This window comes from Condylura cristata, unplaced genomic scaffold (genome assembly GCF_000260355.1).
Source record: "Condylura cristata isolate star-nosed mole 26May11 unplaced genomic scaffold, ConCri1.0 scaffold00032, whole genome shotgun sequence".
Classification (NCBI taxonomy): domain Eukaryota; kingdom Metazoa; phylum Chordata; class Mammalia; order Eulipotyphla; family Talpidae; genus Condylura; species Condylura cristata.
Window position 1 is genome coordinate 2761068 of NW_004567133.1, and position 18247 is coordinate 2779314.

The following is an 18247-nucleotide window of genomic DNA, read 5'->3' on the forward strand; positions in this document are numbered from 1 at the left end:
ATGTAATATCTACAGTAACAGAGAGACCCATGGCCAGTTAACAGACAACTGGCTGGCAGGCTTAGCACAGCTCCTGATGACTTGTTTGAACCACACATTTGTATGTCCTGCTAGGTGAATGTGCTGTCCAGGATACCCACTCTTGTGTCTGGCACTATCCCGCCAGACACACCCCTGTTATAGTCACTCCCTTTTCCTCTGACAGGCTCTGCTGCCCAGAGTCTGGCCTCAGCAGTGATGCAGGCTGGCAAAAGTGCTGCTGCTCCAGCGGCACTGAGATTCCTGTTTCCTGGCCTGTTGTCTGCCTTCTCACTGCAGTGCATTAGTGCTGTGCTTGACACAGACACATTGCCCTTTTATGGTAGAAAAATGAATTGCTTGCCGGGCAGTGAAGCCCAGAGATGACAGAACGGAAAGTTGTCATTTGTTGTGGTTTTGGCAGCAGCAGCATAGTGTTTCCCCCTCAGCCACCCCTGGATGAACAGGCATGTATAAAGGGAAAAGCAAACCCCCAGTCAAACTGCTCCCAGATACAGTCTTCCCTTGTCCTGCCTGCAAAGGGATGTGTTTATGAATGGCCAAAAGCCTTATTTTTGTGGAAATGTACATTTTATGAAATAAGGTATAAAGAGGCCGTTTGTGTTCTGCCAAGGTACCCCAGAAAACACGGTTCCAGTCACACTGCAGCCAAGGACCCAACTTCATTTCCTAGCACAGCAAAGGATACAGGCTAGAGCTGGCAGAGAGGTGATTTCACAGTGGGGATGGGGGAGTGGGGGAGGGAGGGTGGATTGCAGCTTTTGTGCAACCCAGCACAACCTGATCCTATCTCCTGTGTGGCTCAGAGGGTTAGAAGAGTGGCCACAAGCCCCAGATAAACACATTCCCTGGGGAAACATACCAATATCCAGGACCCTGGGTAATAAACAGCAGTTGGTACCATGGGGCCTTAAATGGCTTGCATTTCTGTCACAGAAAGAAAGCAGGCTTCCCAGCAGCTGGGAAAACATGTTGCAAAAGGAGAATTAGGTAATTCTCTGCATGCACATCAGAGTTAGGGAAATTAAGCTTATCTGAGTGAGAGAAATTAAGCTTATCCAACATGCTTTCAGCTGGAAAACAAGCCTTTTTAAATGGGTGGGGAAAAGAATTGTGATGGTTTCTTCCACACTGAAAGTACCCAAGGATCAAACATGCTGGCCCCTGGAACTGTAGCAAGGTTACAGGTGCTAGAAAATGTGAGATGTGGGCGAGTCATCACGTGGCTCCCTCTCACAGGCCCTTCCTCTACTTCAGGGAATGCTGGCTACCTCAGGAGGAAGGACAACAGCCAAGGTGTCCGCCTCCACACTGCCCAGGCTGACTACCAGCCTTGAACAGACTGCTTCTCCACTTCAGTGCCCCCAGTTCGGGCTCTAGAGGCAGGTATTTTCTGAGGCCAACCTATCCCCATGCAGGTCTTCTTAGAAAAGGGGAGGAATTACAGTGATGCCTGTAGCACTGATCAAACGGGCTCTGGGACTGCAGGCTGTTGACTAAGGATGCTAGGTTACATCCAGGAAAAGTAAATTGACAAGATGTTCAGTTCCCTTAACATTCAGTCTCTAATCTCTCCTTATCTCCCTCTCCCTCTTTCATGGCTCCACAAGGTCATCCTCCCCCAAACAGCACTTGATCACTGTGTCCCTACATTAGGCCTGCTATTGCTCCCTGAGGAGTCTGGAATCAAATTCACTGCCCTTACTCTGTTTTTGCAAAGCCCTCTTCAATCTGCGATCCATTTATCTTCCTAGTTCTATTTCCTCCAGGACTATAACACTGGCTAACTTTCTCAAATAGTTTTGCTTCTGTCATACTCTGGCCCCAAAGTACTATTCTCCCCGTGAGGCCAAGATTCCTCCCTCCATCCCTGGATTGTGCCAAATCAAAGTGACTGGTCCCTCTTGACTGCCTATCGCAGTTGCCATCTCTGGCTCACCACCCATATCTCTGGTTAGGGCAGTGGTTGCCCCTCTTTCTTCAGCTACAGCAATATTGGTTCAGTAAATATCTGTTGAACAAACGGCCACATTCCAAAGCACTGATGTGCCTGTTCTGGCATGAACCTATGCTGAGGGAGCACTGACTGTGTTTAGAGAAGGAAAAAATGTCAGAAAGGATAATGACTGAGGCCTTTTTCGGAGTCTTCCACACAGTGGCCAAGCAAGGTTCTAAGGAGTGAGTCCACAGAGTCCTCAGGGTAGGGAAGGAGGTACCTGCAAGTTATGCAGGTGACCAGGGTTTGAGTCCAGGCTGCCTGCCTGGAGAAAAGACATCATCTAGGATAGATAAGGTTAGGGTAGAATGGACACCAGCCTCAAGGAGAAAAAAGGTTTCATGGGATGTGAGAGTGCCTTCGAACTTAGATGGCTGTGGTACAGGAAGTTTTTAGCAGCAAAATCTGATGAAAGGGGAGAAAAAGGCAAAAGAACAAGCTGTAGCTAAAAAACGAGAATAAAAACTGTGATCTCACTCTCTTTGGGAAAGAATCTGGATCAGTTTCTCAGACGTAGGAAGCTTTTGAAATTTAAAATGCATTTTTCATATGCTTCTGATGGGAACTAAGACTGAAAGTGCTTTTATGAGGCTATAGGATTTGATCTTTATTGGCCCATTTCTTTTTGAAAACCAAGTCCACTGCTAATTTGAAAACCTCAGTATTCTAGAAAACGATGGATTTTGAATGGAAGGAACTAGAAAGGTTCTCTCCTGGTCTCAACACTGGACCACATGCTAGAAGTCATCATAGAGAAAGGAGAGTCCTCCCAGAAAGGTCTCAGTTCAGTACCCCGCTCCTACCCTTCCCCTTTGCACCTCTCTATTGGTCCATTGGGGTGTAACATCCATCTGGGATTCCAGGTAGTTGGAGTCTTGTTTTCTCACAGAGATTGGAAAACGCCAGGTAACTACCACTTCTAAGAAGGATATGCAAAAATTTATCTGGAGTCTCCAGGATGATAAGTCATGTAGTCATCCCACAAATAGCTGCTGACATTGTCATCATCTTTCAAACATGTGACCACACCACAAATTTAACAATTAAGTCAGGGTCTTTCCAGTATCTAAGAGCAAGGCGTCCTCAAAGGAGAAAAGCAAAGTAGGTAAGAGCATAGATATGCTCAGTTCAATCAGATCCAGATTTCTTTATTTGGTTTTCTTTTTAAATTAGCTTTTTATCATGAAGAATATTAAATATATATAAAAGTAGGCAATATAATGAACCCCATGTGTGCATCATTCATGTTTAATAATTATGAACTTGTGCTCAATCTTAGCTTATGTGGTCTACTCTCTCAGTATAATTTTGAAGCAAATCCCAGATGACACATCAGTTCATTTGAAAGTACTTTGTTGTGTAGCTCCAAAATACAAGGATTCTTAAAAACCAACCTACCCACACAGTAAGAAAGAAAGTCCTGGATTTGACTCCTGAAGTTGCCAACTGATAGCTGTGTGACTGGGGGGAAAGCTCCACAACCTAGTAAGAGTGTTGGTAGCAGGTGCCTCGATTCCACCTGTTTTAATCATGATATCAAACTCCCAAATCAAGAAACCCCGCCTCCATTAGCTCTGACTTTCTGGGTACCTCTGCCCAACCTCAGTACATCGGACTGAGTTTCTCAGCACTGTTCAGAATTATCAAGGTCTTTCTCAGTCCATTTTCTCAAGGTACAACTGTTACATACTAATGCTGATACAGACTGCAGATGCCATTTGGTTTCTAAAGAGATGGCAGTGGTGGTTCCTAATCTAGCTATACTGAGAGAAGAACGGCAGTGGGTTCTGGCTCCGTGGCTGATCCCACTTGGGACTGGCCACTGGCCATAGATACGGGCGCACGTTTTCTAACCAGTCTGTGAGAAGGTATGTGGACTCTGGGATGAGAGACGACAGAGCCCCTGCGGATTGTCTCAAAGTCAGGGAAGACACTGGGGAATAAAAGGTCATTTAAGTTTTTTAGCTGCCACATTATCAATTGGACCTTGAATCCAACAGTAAACAGGAGCAATTCCACCCACGGTAGCAGCTTTGGCCTGGGTTTCAGTCCAGATTCTGCTAGATGTTCTGAGCATTCCTCTTTGTTACCACTTCCTTGTTCACAGTCCTCCTTCCCGCAGACACCCATAGGCATGTAGGGTGTTTTCATGCTTATGTTATTACCATAGCAACATTTTCTCCTCTACCTGGAAGGCTGAAAACCTGGAGACTGCAGTGCTCTGTGCTGAGAATGCAAAGAGAGGACATCATTGCTTTGGACTCCAACACACACACACACCCCTCCTCCCTTCAAGGACATCACAATGAGAATCACTGCAGCAAATTAAGATGCAATACCCAGTGACATACAGTTAGTGTGAAGACAAAAAGGAGGCAAATAGCTCTCTATAAAAAGCCATTTTATAGATAGTAATTCTCAAGGAATTTTTAATGAGAGATTTCTAAAGACTTTGAATCAAAAATACATCTCCTTTGATTAAGCCACAGGCACAGAAAAATATCATAAAGTTATTTTAACAAACATATAAAGGCACTAAACAGTGTGGTTTCCTGAAACAGGCACTCAAGGGCTTATGACCCCATATGGTTTCTGAACAGTGTTAGGCTGATGAATCTGATAAATAATGGCTAACAGTACCACAAAAATCTTGAAAAAGATCAACGCTTCTATTTTAATAGTGCCCATACAAACCCACTAAAAATCTAGAGTCCTTTTCTTTAAGTATTATATCCCCAACACTACAGACAGTGTATTTTTGTAGAGGACAAAATAGCAGCAAAAACCAGACAAGGAGCAAAGTCCTGCTATGAAAGACAGTAAAAAGCAAGCAGGTCAGGGGCAAATGGGGGAGCCAGGGCTCAAAAGGTCAGTGCCCTATACAAGACTGAAAATGCTGCCAATGAGTCAAGGAGACAAACTGTTACCTTTACTTTGAGATCAATTCTGAGTTCTCCAGCAAAATGTACTATCATTTTTTTTTTTTCTGGTTTGTATCTAAGTCCTTTCTCATACTAAGTCTCCAGGATAGAGATAAGAAATCAATGAGAAACCTGAGAGGAGGGGACCAAGCAGGCAACAGAGGAGTGAAAAGCAAAACAGAGACAGCCTTCTTTAAGGCACACCACCACCCCAGGGCAGTACTGGGCTGTTACTCTGAACTTGAACAATGTGGACTAAGGAGAAGCTGTCACTTCTCACAGAATGTGCAAAATCATTTGGCTGAAAAAAATCTAAGTCCTTTTCATTGTAGTGTGCTTGTAGGAAATGGATTTTTGAGTACTTGATTTTGAAAAACTAAGATAAATGAGGAGTCATCTTCTCTGTCCCCCCGAGGGGATCTTACACCTACCCGCTCTAGGGAACTCCATGCTTTTGTGGCAGCAGATTGATTTTACAAGCCTGGGAGACATTCCCTCTTTTCTCACCTGAAGTCTGCACAACATTGCACACCGCCGCAGCAGTCTCCACCTTCCTCACACAGGCAGCTATGTTTACTGACTCAGAAAGTGCCAGGCACTGAGGTGAGTACTTCACCATGTCATTTACCAGCTTAATTGACTTACACCACCCACCCCAGTTTAATTGAGCTATAGTGATATGCAATTTTACTTTTCACAAGAAGTCTATGAGGTAGGTACCATTGTTCTCATGTAACAAAGAAAACATGGCTTAGGGAGCTGATGTATTTACCTTAGGTCACAAAGTCAAGAAGTGGAAGAGCTGGAATTAAAGTATGAGTAGATTTAATGTTAAAGTCCTATATCTTTAGCACTATTCAACTTTGTCTCCTCAGCTGCAATATCAGTGACAGTCACTGATTCCTTTGATATTTACAGCCTTCTGTCATATATAGCACAGTGCTGGCCCATGGAACATTCCTCACAGGACTGTCTTCAAAAGAACTCTCAAAATATGCAACTTACTAATAAAGTTCAGCAAAAGTACCTTTCTCAAAGGAGAAATGTAGTCTCTATTTTGAGCAGAAGTTCTATCCTTTGTCTTCTGGAGGGTAAACTATTTTACCCTCTAAAACAGCTTCATGAACCTCAAATGCTATGACTCCAGCTCTGCTCAATGCCGAATGGGAAGGACAGTGCACCAAGGGATGAGGCCTGGAATCCACTCAGGGACTGAGGCCTCTGTGGGGTCTCAGCTCTATTACAAGTGATTACTGCTGTCAGTAACACTCAGTGTTAACCTCAGAAGGTGACTATGGGGACCAGTAGAAGATGAGGGCTCTGTGAGGGGCCCTCCGTGGACAAAGCAACACTGCACTGTGGTCTGAGGTGTCAAGCTAGTCAGATGGAGCCCAGAGACTCTGAAGGAAGCAGCATGCGCTGAGAGAAGCAGGGAGGCAGGCTGAACCCCTGAGCAGAATTCCCAAACCACCCACTCTTCTGTGGACTTGCATTATGCAAACTGAACTTCCATACTAGTAAATGAACCCTCATTTGGGGGCTTAAAAATCCTTACTACTCAGACTTTTGATTCTTGTTAATGTTCTACTTCCTGAAAAAAGGTCCTCCCTGATAGTGGGAACAAGAGGATCAAGCTTCATTCATATCCAGATCAATGTACAGTCCTGTGCTCAGCACAAGAGTCAGCTGACCTGCTGCGCCTCAAATTATAGAGCTGCTAATAAGTGCCAACCATCTACTGTCACAGCTGGAGTCACCCTGGCACTGACAGCTGGTCCAGACTCATTTACATTCCCCCCACGCAGTCATTCAGCTAATGCAGGCAGGCTGCAGTCTGTTTGTTGTTGTTTTAAGCAACAAATGTCTTCATTGCAGATGTGAATTTTGGTTGTATTTCACTGCTGTAGAGTCAGTAACACTGAAAACTACACAGGATGGGGGAGCACTGCTTAGTATGGAAGAAGGTGAGTATGGAGGGGAGAAGCTTGGCAGTGAAGAAAGATAAATAAAAACCAATGTGGGGGAAGAGTGGGAGAAGATCGGAGGTCACACAACATACATTCACATTCTCACTGAAAGACAATTCACTCACAAGTGAATCTCATTAAAAGTCTCACCACCTAGGGGGTGGAGTGGGGAATGGGATCAAAAATAAGGTGGGGAGAGGGAAATGCACGGGATTATGGTGATGGCACATGGGTGACTTGGTGATGGGAAACCCGCGGGGATTACAATTGAGATGGAAAAAAAAATGTACAAAATGATGTAAAAATAAACTTTTGTAATTAAAAAAAAAAAAAAAAGTCTCACCACCTAACGGAGTTGGGGAGGGAAGTGTACGGGATTATGGTGATGGCACACGGGTGACTTGGTGATGGGAAACCCGCGGGGATTACAATTGAGATGGGGAAAAAAAATGTACAAAATGATCTAAAAATAAACTTATAAAATAAAATTAAAACAATAAAATCTTTTACAAAAAAAAAAAGTCTCACCACCTGATGGCCTCCCTCCCATAATACTTCAAACGTTTAAACCTCTGCTTTGGGGCACTAACCACTTTCCAGAAAGCTCTACTTATATATCTCTGAGTTTATGGAGCAAAGTTATGGTTCTGGGAAGGCAGAGATTCAACAAGGGAATTTCTGACCTTGAGAAAAAAATATTCCAGAAATACAGTTTTCAAGTCTCCTTTTATCTAACATTCTGCTTCCCCAAACACATCCAATTCATTTGTAAAAGCAGCACATTAGTAACAAATCTACCAACCCTTTATCTGAGAACAGACAAGGTGCTGAAAGCCTTGACAAAAGCATTCAGTTGTACCACTGAAACAAAGACTCCCCATTTCATAAAAGATACAGTGTCTTATTCTTCAGGGATTTCAGGGAAGGATCCCTGACATTCAAGCCCTCCTCTAGATAATGCATTTAATACAATACTTTATCTTAGAGCAGCAAATTCCTGGAAATCTAACAACAGCTCAGACTAAGAGTGTCACGAGGAAGCAGTTGCCCTTGGTGAAAATTAACAGGTAGCTCGTTCTTAAACATGAAGAATCCTCAGGGATTAATGGTGGTTTAGCCATCTTCTGAAGAGGTGGAATGTCCTAAGGAGAACTTGTATGAATGAAAAAGGTAAAAAACACATGTCCTCCCAATACTGACTTTTTTGATATTATTCTGAATGTATGTAGTAGTTTGCCTTGGTATTAAGCCTAGAAAAATTGTCAGTTCTACTTAGATGACAGTGTTTTGCTGACACATATTTTTGAAATGCCTAAGAGAAAAACTTTTCCTAATGGAGTATCAGTGCCACCTAGTGGCATTTTCCACAGCTCATTTGATTTTCCATGGTAGGCCAAACACCTGCAAGCTTTAGACTGAGAACAGAAAGTGAGTCTAGAATGCAAATGCTATTGTCCACAAGTCCTGAAGCACACCCAATGGATAATGCCACTCAAAACTGACAAACTGTGGGACATTTAAAAAAAAAAGTGCCAAATGAAGTTAGGTAGCAGTATTCAACATTTTAAAGTCAACAATTTCCTTAAATTCATATACAAATTTAATGTGACACCAAACGCTACTAAGCATCCTTAGATGCTAACAAATCTGGTGCACCTAACTTCTTAGAGAGTCCTGCAGGGTGGGTGGATTCCTTACTCCCCGCTGTGTTCCCATCCTCTGACTATTCCCAGTTTTCTTCCTTTCAAAGCTTCTTACTCTTGACTCAAATCTTTCATCGTGTTCCTGACCCAATTCACTTATCAAATAATTAGGAGCACCTATGACAGACAAGTCACTAGGAAAGCATGTGTGTAGCGAATACTCCCACCCTCAAAACTCAGATGTTTAAAACAAAATTAATCATCCTCTCTCTGGGATTCTTTTTCTACTCCATTTCCAATTTTATGTAATAGCGTCATCAATCACTTAATGGCCCAACTGAAGAAGGGAGTCACTTGGACTTCTCCTCACTCTCACATTCTAAGCATCACCTTCTAATCCAAATGAAACCTCTGCCTGATCTTTCAAATCTCCTCCTTTTCTCCACCCCCATTGTCAGTTTTGGTCTCATAATTTGTATCAGTAAGGACACGTTAGGTTATGCTGTTGGAACAAGTTGTTCAAACCAGAAACTAGTTATTTCACACTTTGGTCAAGTCCATCTTTACAGGTAAAAGTATGTGCTTTCTCTCCCTTTAATTGTGGTAAAAACAAATAACATGAAACCTACCCCATAACACATTTTAAAGTGTATAATATTGTTAACTATAATGTATGCACTGTTTGATAGCACACCTTTAGAGCTTCTGTGTCTTGCCTGACTAAAATTCTATATTCACTGGATGGCAATTATCTATTTCTCCTTCCCCCCAATTTCAGACAACTACCATTCTACTTTTCTGCCTCTACTTTAGAGACTTTCTGTAAATAGAATCATACAATATTTGTCTCTTTGTGCTTGACTTTATTCACTAAACAATATGTCCTCACAGTTCATTCATGTTGTGACATGACAAGATGGCCTTTTTTTTTTTTTAAGATTTATTTATGTATACAGAACTGTGGGATAGATCATAGATGTAGGGGTGATGAGAGGATTCACCAGAGACAGAGTGGGGAGCCTAACAGGCAGACTGATGAAGTACACTGCTGAGGGGAGCAGTGGGTGACACAGAAGAGGTCTGTTGCGCCATGTGGGTCACCTGCAGGGCCGGGGATTGAACTTGCACTGAAGTGGCTGTGCTAGCTTGCAGTGCTGTGCTTTAACCTGTTGCACCACCAGGGAGGGTGACTTCTTTTTAGAAGAATGGAGGTATCACAAGGCCAGACATCAAACCACACTGTAAAACCATAATAAAAAGCTGCATGGTACTAGAACAAGAACAGACCAACAGAATAGAACAGAAAACCCATAAATAAACCCACATATTTATGGACAGCTAATCTTTGACACAGGGGCAAACATGCAATGGAACAAGGACAGTTTGTTCAATAAATGGTGTAGGAAAACTGGACTGCTACATGCAAAAGGATGAAGCTAGACCACTATCTTACACCATGCACAAAAATAACTCAAAATGGATAAAAGAATTAGATATAAGACATGAAGCCATAAAATATATAGACAAAAGTATAGGCAAAACACCTCATGACATACATCTTAGTAACATCTTTAAATACACATTCCCCCAAAGCAAAGAAAGTGAAGGAAAGATGAACAGCTGGGACTACATCAAACTAAAAAGTTTCTGTATAGCAGAAGAGACAGTAACCAAAACAAAGAGACTGATTGGGAGAAAATTTTTGCACACAATATTACTGATAAGGGACTGGTCACAAAGATCTTCAAAGAGCTGACACAACTCAACCAAAGCAAAGCAAACAATACACACAAAAAATAGGCAGAAGAGCTAAAAAGACATTTCTGCAAAGAGGAAACACAAATGGCCAACAAGTGTATGAAAAATGTTCAACATCACTTGTAATCAGGGAAATGTAAATCAAAGCCACAATGAGATATCGCCTCTACCAGTGAGAATGGAACATATTAAAAAACAAACAAGAAATAACAAATGTTGGAGAGGGTGTGGAGAAAAAGGAACTCTCTACACTGCTGGTGGGAATGCAAACTGGTCCAACAACTGTGGAAAGCTACTTATTTTTGTTGCCTGTGCTTTTACTGCCATATCCACTCTTAAAAACAATTTTATGAAACTTTCACCCATGTTTTCTTGTATGAGTTTTACAGTTTCACTTCATATATTCATGTCATTTTGGGTTGTTTTTTGTTGTATACAGTATAAAGATAACATTCCACTTTCATTCTTTTGCACGTGGCTATTCAGTTCTCCCAGCACCATTTGTTGAAGAGTATTAAAATCTCCTTACTGTATTGCTTGCTATCTATTTCTCCATTTAGCCCTGTCAGCTTGTGCTTTATGTGTTTGGGTACTCTAATACTAGGTGTATATCTTCCTGACGAACTAACTTTTTTATCATTATATCCTTATCTTTTATGATAGTTTTTGACTTTAAGGACAGTTTCCCCTTTAGCTCCACTTGCATGGAATGCCTTCTTCCACCCTCTCACTTTCATCTTATGTGTGCCCTTAAAGTGAATCTTTTTTTTTTTAGGGAGCCTGGCAGAACTGCAGTAGTGAATGCCCCAGTACTGCCCCCTCCAGACATGCATAACAAAACTGATATAAAACAAAGCCAAAAAACCATCTGAGGGGAAAATTGATTACCAGTGTGCCTAATGGGAGCATCAGCACATCCTAGGAAAAACTCTAGATGTTATTTAATAAAGGGGCAGTATTCACAAAAGGGAGGGGTAGCTGCTACGTAACAGACCCTATAGCTATTCACTTGGTCACACAACAGTGTGGGGCACCTGAGACCTAGCACTGGCACTGCTCTGGTAAGGAAATACAAGAGCAGGCACCTAGGATACAGGGTGCACTGTGGGCAAGCAGAGAGAGGAGGACTACTGGCTTGAATTTAAATTTTATTATTTTTTTTAAGATTACAAGAACCAGGGTATAGGCCAAGAGGTGTGGGGATGAGAGGATTCACCAGAGACAAAATGATGACAGATCAGGGAAAGTGACTGAAATACACTGCTGAGGGGAGCAGGAGGTGGGTGAGGAGAGGTCTGCCACACCACGTGGGTCACCTCCCCGGTCAGGAATTGAACTTATGCTGCAGTGGCTGTGGCTAGCTTTACAGTGTTGCACTTCAACCCACTCTGCCACCGGGGAGGTCCCAAATTTGAGGTTCTTAACATCTCTATCTGCCTGCTCTGCTCCCCACTCTTTCTGGTAAATCTTCTAACCACCCAGCTGCAGCTCTGGCCTACACCCCAGCTCTTATATGCATAAATAAAAACACGTCTTTAAAATTCAGTTACAGCCTGAATCTGCTGTGCCTGGACTTCCTTATAGGAGAGACTGCTATTGAAGTCCAGGTGGAGATATTGGGAGCACCAGTCACTCCCCATTCCAGGCTGAGACAGTCCAATACCTACTATCACCTTATCCTACAAATATCTGCTACACTTGCCACTCTTACCCCAGTTAAAGAAACACTTTACAACAAGAATTTCAAATTCCTGAGTCTACTGAAGGCTGTCCTATTGCCCCTGCCTTGTTTTTTATACCTTACTACCCCTCACTGGTGCCAGACCTCCACTACTCCTAGTACAAAATAGCTGAAAATGTACCTTTACTAAAATTCATACAAACTAACTACTGAGGAGACAGAAGAACACACAAGAAAATTCTGAAGTGAACCCTAACTTAGTGGAGTTGTGCAGCATGACAGAGGGCAATTAAGCACAACAGTCCTGGCAACACTGATGAAACTTAAAAAAAAAAAATAAAGCAAAACAAAAACCAATGGAAGGTTTCCCTGGTGGTGCAAGTGGTTAAGTCATTTGCTATAAAGCTATCTACAGTCACTGCAGCACAAATTTTATCCCAGGCCAGGGAGGTGACCCACATGGCACATCAGACTGCTGCTCCCCTCAGCAGTGTATTTCAGTCACTCTGCTTGTTCTGCTCTTGCTGATGAATCCTCTCACCACCTTACTGCACCTCTGGCCTACACCCAGTTTTTATAAGCATAAATAAAAATAAATCTAAAAAAAGAGAAAAGACAAAAAACATCAATGGAGGGTATAAAACAGCAGAATAAAGGCAATGAAGATGAAGACGTTATATTTAGAAATAACGGAGTTAAGAAACATAGCACTGGTATAAAAAGTATAAGTAAGAGTCTAACAGCAGATGAACAGAAGCAATGGTTGAGAATTAATGAACTTGAAAACACAATACTAGAGAACACAACAACAGAAGAAGCTAGAGAGCAAGATGAAAGTATAAGAGCTCACTGGGACAACTTAAAAGAGGAAGAATACCCATTTAGTGGGATCCTAGATGATGAAAAAGAGAAAGGCATAGAAAACCTATTTAAAGAAATAATCACTGGGGTGATAAGGTGGTGGGAGAACTGTGATGACTACTATGATATAAGAAAAAAAATTTTTTTTAGATTAGTTAATATAAAATAAAAAGAAATAATTACTGAAAACTACTCACTCTGGGAAATGAACCAAAAGTTGTGATCCAAGTGTCCCAAATAGTTCCAAACAAAATTAATACCAGATAGGCATACAACAAGGTACTAACAGTAAAGCTGCTTAGAACCAGTAAATACAGAATACTAAAAATATCAAGGAAGAAAAAGGTAATCTGTAAGGAAACACTAATCAGACTATCAGCAGATTCTTCAACACAGAGAGCACAAGGGACTGAAGAGATACTCAAAAGTACTTAAAGAAAATTACCTCCAGCCTAGAACCCTCCACCCATCAAGATTAAAATCAAGAGGAAGGAATTTCACTGAAAAGCAAAGACTAAAAGAAAATATCAACATTAAGTTGCATATAAAAGCCATCCTAAATAGGTTATTATACAACAGAAGAATTAATATGGAGGCAAAAGACACCATGGAAGAGAACCAAGAGAAAGATGAAATTATATCAAGTACCTTCTTTGACCACAATGGCAAAAAGCTAAAATCAACTTAATGAAAAAATAAATAAAAATTATGAATACAGAGATTAAACAACATGCTGCTTAATAACAATTGCATAAAAGAGGAAATCAAAGCAGAAGTTAAAAAATACATTGAGATAAATGAAAATAATGATTTAAATTATACAATATATGGCTGATAAAGGTTAATATCCAATTAATTATCATATAATTCAACAACAAAACCCATAAATAACCCAATTAACAAATGGGAAGCAGATATGAACAGACAATTTACTAAAATGAACATCCAGAAAGCTAAAAGGCCTATGAAAAAATGTCACTCCTAGTAAGAGACATACAGATTGAACCTAAAAATGAGATACCACTTTATATCTGCAAGAAGATAAAAAAGACCCCAGAGTAAAAGGAATACTATTACACTGTTGGTGGGAATGTGAACTATTGAAAGTAATCTAGATTTAACTTAAAAAATTAAAAACAGAAATAATGTGCAATCTGGCAATCCCATTCTTGAGTGTCTTTCCACAGAATGTGAAACCATCAACAAAATAACCCACCTGTTCTACAATATTCACAGCAGCATTATCTATAACAACTAGGGCATGAAAGCAGCCTAATCTCCTTCAACGGAAGAATGATTTTAAAATGCTGGTAACAGGGCTCTCCCTAGTAGCACAAAAGGTTTAAAGCACAGCACTATGAAGCTAGCTGCAGCAGCTTCGGCAGGAGTTTGATCCCCGGCCAGTGAGCTGACCAGACCTCTGTGTCATTCGTGGCTCCCCTCAACAGTGTATTTCAGTAGATCTGTCTGTTTGGTACCCCACTCTGTCTATGGTATGAATCCTCTCACTGCCTCTGCACTGCTGGCCTGTATCCCAGTTCTGTATGCATAAATAAATAAACCTTTAAAAAACTAAAAATAAAAATACTGATAACATGCATACCATGCAATGTAATAATAATCAAAAAGAAAGGATGAAATGCAGCCATTTTTAACAAAATGGAGGAATTTGGAAATAATTATAGATAGCAGCAAAGCAAGTCAGAATGGTAAAAAAAAATAATGGACATTCATATAACACTCAATTAGACACTGTACAATACTTGTGCACAATTTGCTGTTATTTATTATAGCATCTGCCCTTACATGAAGGTGGCATTAAACAGAGTCCAGAGCTTTGTGACTGGAGTTCCACAACTGCCTCCATCTCTGTAAACATGTCAGTCACCACTCACAATGGATTGTCATTTGCTTTCATGAAAAGGAAAATACTCAAATCTTTTCATGGATCAGCACAGAAATAATCGGCAGATACTGAGGTCATTAGGATAGTCAATAATACCGTAATTCAAATACAAATCTAGAAAAAAATTTGCCTTCCTACCTTTCGGCAGCGAGGATTAGGACAACTGAACCTCTTTACATCACTGTCCAACAGAGCAGGAAAGCTACAGGAAGGGCACCTAGAGTCAAAAGAGCGGAAAGAATATTATTCAGAATATTAAAGCCTGAATTGGTTCTATAGGACTGTTCATACAAAGATGGAATTTCAGCTGACTAGCTATGTTACTTTTTTTCTTCTTTAGCTTTTCGTTAAAACATGAGTGAGGCTCTCCTTTTTATGGTTACGAGGAAATGCAGGTGCCACTGAGGTCCTGCCTCAGTGCAAGCCACTCAACAAGAGATATCTGTTTTCTGAGAGCTTGCACACATCACTTTGCCTCCAACCCAATGCACAATGATTAAACCCACAAGCCGATGATAAGTGGTGCCAAGGAATGTAGGTAAAAAGGGAGCTTCAGATATTTTCATTCATAAAATTACCCTTTTACTCCTCAATAAGAAATGCCAGAAACCCCAGAAGGGTACCTTCCTGAGAGAATTTTCATTTCATCTGTGATTTAAGTGTTTAAGTGGTCTTCCTAATGGGGGACAAGCTGACAGAGGACACTCCAAATCTGAGCACTCACCTCACAAGCTCGTCAGCGTAGGCTGCGGCAACTTCTTCTTCAGCTTTTCGCTCATAGTACTTATACAAGATGGTCTGGGGAAGCACCTTTTCCAGTTCACTAGTTGGAAATGAACATGTGCAGCTGCCTTCCATGCAGCTGAGCTCTGACTAGAATGATAAGGTAAGGAGGAGGCAAAGGGAAAAAACACAAGAAAATTCAATCAGGTTTTCAGAAAAACAACAAGATCCAGTAGCTAAATGCATTTTTCAATGGTAAGTAAATAAACATTAAGAACAGACTTTTGAGATGGCAAAGATCTCTCTCTTTTCTAAAAAGCCATACCCAAAACAAGGACACAATGACAAAAACACAAAGACAGTCTTTGATGCCACCACAGGACCTCTTTCAGTCCACACCACAATACCTAAAGATGGAAAGCAGATGAGGAAGAGTAAATGGCTTAATAAAGAAGGGTCATAGCTATGTCTGAAAAGGAGACAATCATGAAAAGCAAGTGAATTCCCTCTACAGATTTGGGAAGGCCCTAGGAAGACAAAAATAAATGGTGGGAGGTAGTGGAACTAATAGCAACATAAACTAAGAAAGAACAGATGGATTGTTTATGAAGCTTCCAGTTCCTACGCCTTCAGTTGGAATCAGGAGTGTAAGACTCTTCCAAGAGAAAGGAGAGCAGTCTCAGGAGGAGGCAGACCAGAGGCCACTAGACTTCATCTTCAAATAGTCACTAATAGTTGAGTTCTTCTCATACCACGTCACTCTGACCTTCTCTTCTGCCTCTTGTCCATTTTTGAGGAACTGTTTGATTACACTGATCCACTTGGACAACCCAGGATAATCTCCTTATTTAAGATCATCTAATCAGTAGCCTATTTCTCTTTTCCATGTGAGGTAACCTAGTCACAGGTTCTAGGGTTCAAAGCATGGATGTCTGTAGTGGGGTAGGGTGGGTGGTATACATTAATCCAATATAAAATCTTCTAAGAATTTTTATTAAAAACATACTAATATAAAAAAAACATACTAATAAGGAGCAAAGAAGATACAATGGAACAAAGAAAATTTGTTCAGCAAGTGGTGCTGGGAAAACTGGGAAGCTACATGCAAAAAAAATGAAATTAGATCACTGCCTCACTACGGTCACAAAAATCAACTCGAAGTGGATTAAAGACCTAGACATAAGAATGGAAACCATAAAATACCTAGAAGCAAAGATGGGTCAAACACTACACGACATACACTTCAGCGACATCTTTAAAGACAGAGCACCCAACACCACAATAGTGAAGGCAAAGATAAATAGATGCGACTACATCAAGTTAAAGAGCTTCTGTACAGCAAAAGAGACATTACTAAAAACAAACAGAAAGATCACTAATTGGGAAAACATTTTCTCACACAAAAGTAGTGATAAAGGACTGATCACAAAAATATACGGAGAACTGATGAAACTCAACAAAAATAAAGTAAACAACCCCATCAAAAAAAGGGCAGGAGAGCTAAAAAGACACTTCTTCAAAGAGGAAATGCAGATGGCCAACAGGCATATGAAAAAATGTTCAACATCACTCGTAATAAGGGAGATGCAAATTAAAACCACAATGAGATACCACTTCACCCCAGTGAGAATGGCACATCTTCAAACAACTAGCAACAACAAATGTTGGCGAGGATGTGGAGAAAAAGGAACTCTCCTGCACTGCTGGTGGGAATGCAAACTAGTACAACCACTATGGAAAACTGTTTGGAGGTTCCTCAAACTCCTAAACATGGAGCTTCCCTACGACCCAGCAATCCCACTCCTAGGTATCTACCCAAAAGACACAAAAACACTGATTGAAAAAGATACTTATACCCCCATGTTTATTGCTGCTTTATTTACAATTGGAAAAGCATGGAAGCAGCCCAAATGCCCAAAAGTAGATGACTGGATAAAAAAGATGTGGTACATATATATAATGGAGTATTACTTAGCAACCAAAAAAGAGGAACACATGTCTTTTGCAGCAACTTGGATGGAGCTGGAAAAGATCATGCTTAGTGAGATAAGCCAGAAAGAGAAAGAAAAATACCGGATGGTTTCACTCATAGCAGGAGTATAATGGACCAGGCGAGAAAATAACAAAAATAATGAACCACCATATACCAGAGACATTTTGTGGGGGTGGAGTGGGGAATAGGATCAAAAACGGGGGGGTGGGGAGGGAATTATGGTGATGGCACACAGGTCACTTGGTGATGGGAAACCCACGGGGATTACAATTGAGATGGAAAAAAAAATGTACAAAATGATGTAAAAATAAACTTTTGTTAAAAAAAAAACTAACACATTGAGATGAAGACATTTGAAAGGTAAAAAAAAATCAAACTTCATCTTATAGTTCTGCTTTTGACAATGTCTTTAGCTTGGTAGCTAATAAGAAGAATTTAAGTTGACAGAAATATCTTGCCACATAATTAGTATGGATTTTCATGGCAAAAAAAACAGAAACAAAAACAAAAACATACTAATATACTCTTATGCATTCAAAGGCTGCAAGGTTCTCTCTTTTTGAGCTCATCCTACACTTTCTAATATAAACAGGGGTAAAGAAATAAGTGCTCCTGTGGAGCTACACACAGAGGCATGAAGAGTGATAGCATTCCTTGAAAAGGAATTTGCAATGCTCAGAAGCAATACAATCACACAAATTGGGAAGTGCCAAGGAATCACACACATTAGCTTGTCTTAATTCTAGTTCATCCCCAAAA

The 18247-nt window shown here is 40.8% G+C and overlaps 1 protein-coding gene across 3 annotated transcripts in view; it reads right to left on the reverse strand.

Annotated features, from left to right (window-relative positions):
- RNF216 (ring finger protein 216) overlaps nucleotides 1–18247 on the reverse strand; it is a 122398-nt gene that overhangs the window by 62173 nt on the left and 41978 nt on the right. For 2 of the 3 annotated variants that reach the window (XM_004691926.2, XM_004691927.2), the window contains exons 12-13: nucleotides 15497–15645; nucleotides 14911–14989 (exon numbers count right to left, since the gene is read on the reverse strand). In XM_004691926.2, coding sequence (XP_004691983.1) covers nucleotides 14911–14989; nucleotides 15497–15645 — 228 coding nt within the window. Of the gene's footprint in view, nucleotides 1–9736; nucleotides 9806–14910; nucleotides 14990–15496; nucleotides 15646–18247 lie in introns of those variants that run through there. The other variant, XM_012731969.1, reaches the window with a different exon arrangement.